The sequence below is a fragment of the Typopeltis vanoorti genome, chromosome 13 (genome assembly GCF_054136105.1).
Source record: "Typopeltis vanoorti isolate ZY-2024b chromosome 13, IOZ_Tvanoo_1.0, whole genome shotgun sequence".
Lineage (NCBI taxonomy): Eukaryota > Metazoa > Arthropoda > Arachnida > Uropygi > Thelyphonidae > Typopeltis > Typopeltis vanoorti.
Genome location: NC_143561.1, coordinates 49,436,833 through 49,448,854, shown reverse-complemented (window position 1 = coordinate 49,448,854; position 12,022 = coordinate 49,436,833). Strand labels below are relative to the sequence as shown.

Below are 12,022 nucleotides of genomic sequence, written 5' to 3'. Positions count from 1 at the left end.
GCAAAGCCAGTTTAACAAATTGATCAAACATATTTCTTAGATAATACTACTGAAAAGTTGCGGATTTATCATATTCGTCTCCTGTGTATTTACGGCCTTCCTAAGGTACACAAATCTGGTTATTCATTACGTCCAATAGTTGATTGCATAGAATCTCTTACTTATTATTTGGCAAAATATCTTTCAAGACTTCTACAAAATTTTACTGGGAAAAGCGCCTCTTGTATACAAAATAGTTACCAATTCATAGAAAAAAAAATTAATAAGCGTTCATTGATTACAAATATATCACTTCAAGGAACTACAACTTTTACAACTAGATTCCCTGTTGACATAGTCAACTTATTCAAGTTTACTATCAATAACGACATTTTACTTGTCATAATGAATTTCAGCAGATCGACGGTAGATCTTTGCAATCTTGTCTCACTCTGAAACAGAATCACTTCAGTTTTTAGATAAAATTAACTCCTTATATTCTCGTATCAAATTAACTGTTGAACGTGAATCCAACAACAATCTTTCCTTTTTAGATACTTGGATACATCGTAACTCTGCTAGTAATATTGAATTCTCTGTTTACAGGAAGCCATCTTTTACAGGCAGTTTAATCCACGTAGCAAAGTATAAGGTTATGCATTTTTGGGTGAAAATATTAGCTGTAGTATATCACATTGGGGGAACTGTACTCCAGGGGGGTTGATGAAGCCCTCTGGAGTACAATTTTTTGAGTGTGTTGCTGGATAGGGAGTTGAAGTTCAGGGGACACATAGCAAAAGTGGCTAAATCAGCTCCTCAGATCACTTGGTTACTGAAGAATACTTTGACAAGCAGAGATAAGAAAATTATGTATATTATTTCTGGGAAAACTCCCATGTTACTCCTCGTTATTTAACTATTATAATTACAGCTATTTTGCCTGCTTCAGTTTAGGAGTACCTCTGTTTGAATGTCATTGGCTATTTACTCATGGATTCTTAGGGCATTATGAGTGTAGATGTACTAAAAAGTATATGTAGCCTAAGGAATAGAAAATTGCACATACCTTTTTCTGGGTGTTGTGGCTTTTCCTCTGTCTGCGATGTCGAAAACTGCAGAGTGTGTATGTAGGGGGGGGTAGGCAGTTTGGTAGAATAAGTTAGAAAAACCCGGGTTTTTTTCGTAAATATAGAAACATATACTTTTATATAGGGTGGGGAAAAAGTGAAAGGGTTAATTTTTTAAAATAGGGAGGGGGAAGGGGAAAGGTGGTTGACGGGGTGTGGACAGTTTCGACTATTCGTGGTCGTCATCTGAACACATTGGGAAAGTGGAAGCTATGTCAGGTCGGGTGGGTGCTTCTGCTTTAGAGGTGTTGTGTTGTCTCCTATTGGTCGGGGTTGTGACCTCAATTTTATGTTGTGAAGCTTCCAAACCTCGGAGATTATGTAGGGCCTGTGTACGTTGATAGAGTTCGCGTCACACTTTATAGCTATTGTTTCCGATATTCTGAGCATTGTTTCATTGTCCTGTCTGTCTATTATGATGGCCTTGTCTATCTGCGGGGTGTGTTTTTGTTCAAGGGCGTGAACAGCTATTTCCGTTTTTCCTGTGCTTTGTATATGATTTTTCTTTTTGGTGTTGCGTTTTTTAGTGTTTAAATGTTCTGGAATAGGGATGTTACAGTCACGGAAGTGTTCTTGTAGTCTTGTCCATAAAGACCTGATGGTGGAACCTGTGTAGGTGATGTCACAGTCTTTTTGGCAGGGAAATTTATAGACTACATTGTGCTGTTCAAATATTTCTTTTTGTGTGTGAGGTTTGGTGGATTTTAGGAGGTTTGCCAGTTTTTGGCTTGTGGTGAATACCAGTTTGTAGTCAGTATGTTTGAAGATGTATTTATAGGCTTTGTATGTGTTTTGGGTGTATGGCAGTTTGATAATTTTTTGTGTAGGTTTGATAATCAGTTGTGTAGGATTAACTACGCAAACAAGACGGCAAAAAACCGCCAAAACAACCCTAGTACCAAAACGAACTTCCCTACACAAAAAATTATCAAACTGCCATACACCCAAAACACATACAAAGCCTATAAATACATCTTCAAACATACTGACTACAAACTGGTATTCACCACAAGCCAAAAACTGGCAAACCTCCTAAAATCCACCAAACCTCACACACAAAAAGAAATATTTGAACAGCACAATGTAGTCTATAAATTTCCCTGCCAAAAAGACTGTGACATCACCTACACAGGTTCCACCATCAGGTCTTTATGGACAAGACTACAAGAACACTTCCGTGACTGTAACATCCTTATTCTAGAACATTTAAACACTAAAAAACGCAACACCAAAAAGAAAAATCATATACAAAGCACAGGAAAAACGGAAATAGCTGTTCACGCCCTTGAACAAAAACACACCCCGCAGATAGACAAGGCCATCATAATAGACAGACAGGACAATGAAACAATGCTCAGAATATCGGAAACAATAGCTATAAAGTGTGACGCGAACTCTATCAACGTACACAGGCCCTACATAATCTCCGAGGTTTGGAAGCTTCACAACATAAAATTGAGGTCACAACCCCGACCAATAGGAGACAACACAACACCTCTAAAGCAGAAGCACCCACCCGACCTGACATAGCTTCCACTTTCCCAATGTGTTCAGATGACGACCACGAATAGTCGAAACGGTCCACACCCCGTCAACCACCTTTCCCCTCCCTATTTTAAAAAATTAACCCTTTCACTTTTTCCCCACCCTATATAAAAGTATGTTTCTATATTTACGAAAAAAACCCGGGTTTTTCTAACTTATTCTACCAAACTGCCTACCCCCCCCACACACACACTCTGCAGTTTTCGACATCGCAGACAGAGGAAAAGCCACAACACCCAGAAAAAGGTATGTGCAATTTTCTATTCCTTAGGCTACATATACTTTTTAGTACATCTACACTCATAATGCCCTAAGAATCCATGAGTAAATAGCCAATGACATTCAAACAGGGGTACTCCTAAACTGAAGCAGGCCAAATAGCTGTAATTATAATAGAGATAAGAAAGTTATCGAGCCTTGATAAGACCCATCTTGACTACTGTGCCCAGATGTGGGCCTCCTGCATTTTTTCTTGATTGGAAGGAGGTACAGAGGGTCCAGAGGCGAGGGTCCAGAGAAGACTTACAGATCTTCAACCTGTTCTTGTAAGGTTCCAGAAATTGGTTGATAGGCGGCAAAGGGGTGATATGATTGAGACACTCAAATTTCTGAATGGTTTTTACAAGATTAATTGAGAGGAATTTTTTCAGAACAGGTCTGGTGATAGGAGAACTAGGGGCAATCCATGGAAGCTGAGCAAGAGTGTAGTTAGAAAGAGGGTTAGAATTAGGTTTTTTACTTGGAGATTGGTGAATGAGTAGAATAAGCTGCCAGAGTTTGTTATGGGTGCCATGACTGTAAATGAATTCAAAGCAAAGTATGAGAGATTCTGTGTGAATGCCGAATAGTTCTTGATATGATGTTTAGGGCTTCCATCAATGAGTCTAAGGACTCCTTGGAGTTGCCCGTAATAATAATAATAATAATAATGATGATGATGATGATGATGATGATGATGATGTATCCACACATCTTCACGTCATCATTCTTCACAAAAAATATTTATTATCAAAAGCCTTGTACATTGAGCATGCACAGTTTGTTCTTCTGAGTTTTCTATTAGCAGAATTAAATAAAATAAAACTTAATCTATTACTTAAAGAATACAGTGATACAGAATATATCTGATAATTATCATTTCTCTTCCAGACTGCAATGTGATGTTAAAAGGATCAGCATACCCTACCTTAAAGGAACATCTGAACAAATAGCAAGGACTCTTTGCAGATATATTTTGTACACCATCTTCAAACTAGCCTGGAAGTTGTCATCTTTTTTTAGCACCTATCAAAGCTACGTTATCACCATAATCCTTGCCTGGTGATGATCAAATACCCTGTTCTTGTCATCTTTGCTACATTGGACAGACAGGCCATTCTGCTACTATTAGAATCGAAAAACATCAAGATTATATAAGATTTTTGGATTTCTGAAGGTTCAGGCCTTGCTTCTCATGTCATCGATACTAGACAAAGAGTTCACTGGAACCGTACTAAAATACTACACTACAGTAGGTTCAAATTTGATTGTCTATTTTTTGAATCCTGTGAAATCTTACGCCATCTTCCTAATCTTAATAGGACAAACTGTATGCCTATTTCTAAGTTTTGGGAAGTGATTGCTGTTAATTGTTATATATATATTTTTTTTTTAATTTTATATTTGTATATTTAATTCTATATATATATTATTAAATATTTAATGATATATATATATATATATATATATATATTATTAAATTAATTAAACATCTATTCTCACTTCTCTGAACTGTAATAGTGACCGAGACACGTGATATTATACGCATGCTTTATAATAGTGTATTTGCCCAGTCAGGCAAACACACTGTTAGCAGAGGTCTGTCGATGCATGCAAAGAGAAACATTTTGTTTAGAAATTCCTTTAGATTGTTTAATTATCGAAATATTAATGATAGATTAGACTTACACTTATCCGCAATAATGCGGCGAAAACAAATATAAAAAAAGAAAAAATAATGAAAGAGTAATCAGAATTTAAAAAAAAAAATAAATAAATATATATATATATATATATATATATATATATATATATATATATACAGGGTGTTCGGGATAAATTTGACATATTTATAATTAATTATATTTTCCCGTAAGTTACATGTATTAACACACACTTCTCTTCATTTAAAAGTTTGGACCCTTCTTCATTCATATACAAGATGTCAGAAAGGATGGATAGCTGGAACCCACCTGAATCATGGAAGAGAATAACTTGTATCATGATGATTCGTGCCCGCCATCAAAATAAGGATATTACGACTGCTGCCCAATGCTCCCTGAATACAGTAAAAACAATCAGGCATGAACTAGAGACTTGCAATGGTGACTACGAGGATGTAGCAAGAAGAAAGATCCCTAGCAGACGATCTGATTGCGTTCGTACAGCAGAATTCCTCGCAAATCTGCAGGAACAGGTGTTGAAGAACCCTGGCATTGGAATTCGGGCTTTGTTCGTGGAGTTGCTAACTGTAGTCAAGCCCTGGATAACAAGGGTAGCCAATGGTAGGCCGTATGTATGGCAGCAGGATTCGGCCCCTTGCCACACCTCTGGGAAAAGTCAAAAATGGTTGTCTGAAAATTTCTACGACTTCACCAGTCCAAATGTTTGGCCTCCAAACTCCCCAGACCTTAACCCCATGGATTATTTTGTATGGGGCGCAGTTGAAAAAGACACCAATCGCACTTCCAGTAATACAAAAGCCCAGTTAATGGATAAAATTAAAACAGTTTTTGCGGCCCTTCCCAGGGAGACTGTAGCATCAGCTTGTTCGAGGTTCCGAAGCAGAATTGAAGCTGTGATCGATGCTAATGGTGGTTATTTTGAGTAAATCTTGTTGATAGTATTGTAATTAACTCTGCCTGTAATGTTTTTTTGTCAATTCATTAAATTTAATAGATACAAAGAAGATTTTCTTTTTCCTTACGAAACTGTCAAATTTATCCCGAACACCCTGTATATATAAATATATATATATATACTTCATACCTCAAGGCCTGTATAATAAATGTACAATAAATTACAAACAAGCGCAACATTTTTTTTATATAATTATTATATTTTGGTTATACAAATCAAATATGCATACAACCCTAAAAATCATAAAATTTAATCCGCAAAAATTATGAAATTTAAATGTCCAATAATAATAAAAAAAGTTTAATATAACGCATGAAATTGCTTCATTTGGGTGTTTGGGATAATAGCATTAGACTGCCCAAAGAAAGACCGTTCTAAGTTCGACTGTACAATATTTGATTACTTGTTTATCTACTTCGTCGGTAGATTACAGTAAAGAAGTAAATGCCAAACAGAACACAGAAGCTACAATATTAAGTAGGACAAATAATTATATTCAAATTGAAATGTACAATGAAAAAATGTTTAACTCTGAACCAGTCATATTTCTTAATGTGTTTGTTAAGTAATATTCATAAAAAATAAAATAAACCAGCTAACGCCTTTTATTCCCTTATGTTAACTGTTAACTTTAATGGCGAGATGGATGTCAATCCCATGGATTTTTATCCCTTCATCGCTAGATTGTGCTTATTAATAATGAGAAATTTTTGAGCGCCTGGATCGCCCAATTAGGGCTGTGTAGAATCGTTTGGAGCGATGATCAGAACTGCCTTCGGGCGTTTGTGTCTCCATCTGTCGTTTTCATCATAATTTGACGCATCATGAATGAGTTGGTTGGGATGGAGTGATGCCTGGGCGAAGTACTTGGCAGCAGTCTGGTTGAGATACGAAGGTATGTCTGGCATGTTTCCGTCTTGGTGGAGAAGAGCATTCCTAACAAACCACGGAGCGTCGAAGATCATTCGGAGGCATTTATTTTGTAGTACCTGTAGTCTTTTGATGTTGCTGGGGGAGGTGTGGATCCATGCCGGCGATCCGTACGTTAGTATGGGTCTGATAATTGTTTTGTATATTGTTAGTTTGTTTTCTGTACTGACTTTGCTTCTTCGGTTGAGTAGAGGGTAGAGTTGAGCTATTACTAAGTTGGCTTTGTTGCAAGCATGTGAGATGTGGGGGTTGAAGCTGAGTCGGTTATCCAGTTTGATTCCCAGGTATTTTACTTCTTTTTTGCCATGGGATATCAGTGTCGAACATCGTGACTGCTCCGTGGTGGGTTGTTTTCCTTCTTGTAAAGAGTATGGCCGTGCCCTTGTCGGCATTGACATCTATCCTCCATTTCTGAAACCATTCAAGATTTGTTGCTGAGTCTTGTAGTCGTTGTGTGGCTAAGTGTAGCCTGAGTGATCTGGTCGGTATTGCCATGTCGTCTGCATAGAAAGCCATGGTGGTTGATGCTGTGCTTGGTACGTCTGAGATGAAAATGTTGAAGAGTAGCGGCGATAGGAGAGGAGCCTTGCAGGACGCCTACTGTGATGCTTCTCATGGAGGATCTGAGGCCACGTAGCTTAACTTGAAATTTTCGGTCTTTCAGATAGGAGTCTATGATTTTGGTGAGGTTTAGTGGGTATTTTGCAGCTATTAGTTTGTGGATGAGGCCTTTGTGCCATACTTTGTCAAAGGCTTTCGCCACATCCAGGAAGATTGCACTGTGTTGTTTCCAGTTGTATCCAGTAGTTGTGAATCCTATAAGTCTGTGGACCTGTTGGGTTGTGCAGTGGCCTTTGCGAAATCGAATTGTTGTTTTGGGATTAGGTCGATCTTGTCCGTTTCGTTTTGCAGGCGGTTCAGAATTATCTTTTCCGCGATTTTTCCCAGATTTGATAGGAGGCTAATAGGTCTGTAGTTCTGGAGGAATTGAGGTGTTTTTCCTGGTTTGTGGATGAGGATTACTCCCCCGCATGCTTCCAGCGAGTGGGGAAGTAGTTGAGTCTTAGCATCGCGTTGAGGATGGCTACTAGATGCATAATTGTTTTATGGGGGAGAGCTTTTATGGTTTGGTTTGAAATCTCGTCAGGACCTAGGGCCTTTCTGTTGTTGAGGCACTTGATGATTTGGTGTACTTCCTTTTGTGTATCATAGCTTGTGTTTTCTTGGCTGCTGGTTTGATGGAGTGCACAGCGGACATGCCTGTGTATTTTTTCAATGAAGTGCAAGTCCGCAGGCGCACAGTTTGGCTGAATTGGAGTTCCAGGGCGTCCGCGAAGGCTTCTACTTTCTCGTTGTCTCGATAGGCTACTCCCCTTTCTCCACGGATTGGCTGAATGTTGGGGCGGTTGCTGCGAAGGGCTTTAGCCATTTTCCGTAACGAGTTGTCTTCGGTGTTTAAGGAGCTTGACTTCTTCTTCCACAGCTGGTTCTTGTGATCTTTGATCACATATCGGATTAGGTTTGTTGCCCTGTTTAGCTCTTGTCTATCCTAGAGGGATAGTGTTGTATGGTAATGGCGTCTGATCCTGTTTTTGCTGCGGATGAGCTTTAGAATCTCTTCTGGGAGCAGGTTGGCTTGAGCTGGAGCGGTAACGGTGGAAGTTACTGCTAGGCCAGCTTGAATTGTGCTTTCCAGTTTTCTGATCGCTGTATCTATTTCTTTAGGTGAGGAGATGGTTGGAACGGGTCCTGTGGGATTGCAGAGAGTAGCGTTCAGCTTTTTGAAATTTGTGGAGGACTGCCTGGGAATGATTTCTGTTTCCCCGCCTAGGCTCAGTAGTACCACATTGTGGTCGGAGCTAAGATCATTGACTACCTGTAACTGGAATTGGTGCAAGGTGTTCCTGAAAAGGGTTCTTTCCAGCACATCAGGTCTTCCCAGCGGTCCGTAGTGTGTTGGTTCGGCAGGACCTGTTATGATGTTTCTTGTCATAGTGAACGTGTGTAGGCTCTTCCCGTTGTTGTTGGAGTTCCTACTGTTCCATGCGGGATGTTTTGCGTTTATGTCTCTCGCTACAATTGTTGCTTCGTTTGTGTCGAGGAGCTGGGAGAGATCCGAGGCTAGTAGTGGTTTGCCTGGAGGGTTGTAGACTGAATATATCTTTAGGTTACCTGCATTGTTGGTGTGTATCTCAATTCCAGTTTCCTCTAGGTTTGTAGTCGTTGTCTTCTTGATCTCCTGGTATCTTATATCTTTTTTGACAAAGATAGCCGTTCCACCTCCTCTGGCATTGAGTCAGTCATTCCTAAGTAGTGCGTGGTTCCTTAGTTTGGGGTTGTCGCAGGGCCGAAGGTGTATCTCGTTGGTTGATTAAGACGATGTCTATTCTATGTCTTGCTGTAAATTCTTTTAGTTCCAGGAGTTTGTTGCTTAGGTCGTGGGCATTCCAAAATGCGATCTGTATGAAGTTGTTCGAACCAGGCGTATTACTCATTGCTTATCATTGTGAATATGACTTGAGTGTTTTTAAGAACTTGTTTGTATCACTCTGGATACAAACTGACTGGTGGGTATAGGTTCTGCTCTGATTTAGCCTTTGAGATGACTGCTGCAGCATATGAGCTGTGTGATGTTTGGTGATGGATTCCTTCTTCAAGGGGTGATGCACGTTTTAGAGTTGGTGGAGTGCCTGCTTTCTGTTTCTTGCCAGGTTATCTGGGTGGAGAGTGCAGCCTCTATAGTTGGCTGGGTGTGGGCCGCTGCAGTTTGCACATGTGGCTGGAGTTGTGCATAGTTTGGAGTATGTATGAGTAGGGGTGACTGTCCCCGCACTTCACACATTTGTACTCTGCTCTGCACAGTTTCTGTGTGTGCCCATATCTCTGGCAGCGATGGCATTGTCCTGTTGCTTTCTTTCTGAGTGGTTCTAGAACCACCATGCTCAGAAATGTATGCATAAATTTTATTGAATTTCCTGCTATAATAAATGATGGTCATTCCTAAAGTCTTATTCACTGTGATATCATTCGATTCGTCTATTAGCAAGCTGAAATTTTCATCTCCAATGTCCACAATTAGATCTTCTTTAAAATGTTCACTTAGAATATTCTTTACAATTGCAGAGCACTTGGTTCGGTGCATTTTTACCTGTGGCATAACTTGACTATTTGGGATGATATTTTTGCAAAGATGTACTAGATGATCGCAACTGTTGAATGATGAGTGACTACAGAGAAATAATGCTAGCCAACCTTCAAAGTTCGCGGTTTCATCAGAATTTTTCACAAGCATATTTGTAATAGGAACAGCCTTATATGGAACTGCAGCAAGATGTTTCTTAGTTTCGCTATGCTTTACAAGTTGACAATATTTACCAGCTATATCACATCTGCAAAACTTATAGTGGCCTTTTGTAACATCATCAGAAACTTCACACAACCATTTACAAAACATTCCCATTTGCAACCACTCTCTCCTAAATTTTTGCTTGTAAGCTTTATTTTTCTCTTTGCTCATTTTTGAAGAAGGGTATACAACTCTTTACTGCAACGAATTACGATCAGTCTTTGAAACTTTCCACTCGCTATCGTAACTACCAACCAGAACACTGTGCAAAGACTAACTTGTAGCGGTGCTATCAACTTTAAAACTACAAAATGGCAGACTGTTGGGACACGTGACTGACTGACGTCATCGCGCATTTGAAAAGTGTGTACGATGCTCGTACCAAACGTACAATACAATTCCTTATGAAATGCGAACATCTGGAAAACGTTTAAAACAATTTCTTTAATAGTAAATTTAAAAACAACTAAAAAGAGCTGAAACTAGTTCTGATGGAGCTAGATTTGGAGCTAGGTTCTAGATTAAAATTTTTGGAGCTAGGGAAGAAAAAAAAGAGCTAGATCTAGCTCCAAAAGAGCAAAATTTCGAATAGTACCGTACATTTTTTGGAAGAATTTTTCGTGAACGTCTCATCTCGAACGAATTGTGGCCTCCAAAATTTATTGCCATCAGATATTTTACTTTTGAGGTATCTCAAAGGTGTTGTTTATCGAAATAATCCTCACACACTAGATGAACTAAAAAAGAACAATCCAACAGCAATTGAAAACATCAGTGTACTTCACAAGGTGGCATCAAACCTGGTAAAAAGAGTGCGAGTTTGCATTCACAAAGGAGGTGGCCACTTTCAACATATGTTATAATGAGGTGCCTATTCTTCTTTTATATTCTTCTGTCCACGAAACCATAGATTCCATAAAGCACCGGCTGGTAAATATTATCTGTCGTTTGTTCTTTACTTATCATAAACATTTAATTTTTAACATTTCACTGGCTTTAACCTCAAACATGACTGAGCAAATAATTGGTCGATGCGTAATTTATTATTGTAATTGAAATATCACTTTATTTCAATTACAAATAAATTAGTAAAGAACATACCATTATAAAGGTAAGAATATAACCTGTATTTGTAGCTGTTTCCATTTTTTCATAGACTTGTAATTAACCTCGAAACAGATACGTGATTTCTGGCTTGCGCGACTTGACGATTACCCTGCATAACACGCATACCGTTTTAGAACTCGTCCAGGCGAAGGAGGAAAAAAAAGCGAATATTGCATCTATTTTTGGAGTTCGCGTAATTGTATTCAACTGAATTTAATGTGTCCACAAAATAAATAAATAAATAAATAAATAAAAATATATAAAAGAGAAATCTAAATCTTGTAAATCTTGTAAAAAAACGAAAAAAACGTTTAAATCCATAGCTAGCGCTATGGATTTAAACGGCCTTTCCACAAGCACCTTCTTTTCATAACGAATTAAATAAAACAACAAAATTATCCATTTTCTTTAAATCAATATTTTTAAGGCTTAAGATTACCTTTTATGCAGACATAAATTAGTAAAGAGCTTACCTGCACACGAGCCATAGAAGTAGTCTCCATGATATCTAGTGTGTAATCTCTTCTTCTACCATTAGCATCAAATTGAATATGGCCCGTCAGTCCATTGGAAAGACGACTCTGTAAGAAAATATTCCCCACGGCATAAATAATAATAATAATAATAATAATAATAATAATAATAATAATAATAATGTGGCTGATTTAAGGGTGTAGCCAGGGAGAAAGATTTTATTCTAGCATCTCTCACTCCATATTATACCTCAAAAATATTAATGTTTTCTTAAGAATAATATTTTCTATTCAAACAATAAGATACTAATATTGCAAAATATTACAGCTTGAATTCTTTCAAAAAAAAAGAAGGGGGGGATGCACTGTTACTTAGTAGTTTTCAAAAGAAATCCTGACAGAACCCTTAATTCAAAAGAGACTTTCTACTGATAAAGCAAATGAAAGAAACTGAAATTTAATTCACTGCAAGTTAGGAAATAACGAAAATATGGGTTATATTGTGAATTTAATTTAAACACCTTTTCAGAACTTTAGAACACCTGAACATAAACATGCAATGCGCAAATAAAAAAGCAGTAATGAAGTAGAATTCTAGTAAGGCATGACAATAAATG

The 12,022-nt window shown here is 38.1% G+C and overlaps 1 protein-coding gene across 1 annotated transcript in view; it reads right to left on the bottom strand.

Moving 5' to 3' along the window:
• LOC150100135 (glutamate receptor 1-like) overlaps positions 1–12,022 on the bottom strand; it is a 227,060-nt gene that overhangs the window by 161,777 nt on the left and 53,261 nt on the right. The window contains exon 7 of the mRNA XM_090402506.1: positions 11,406–11,513. Within this exon, the coding sequence (XP_090258632.1) occupies positions 11,406–11,513 (108 nt within the window). The remainder of the gene's footprint in view (positions 1–11,405; positions 11,514–12,022) is intronic.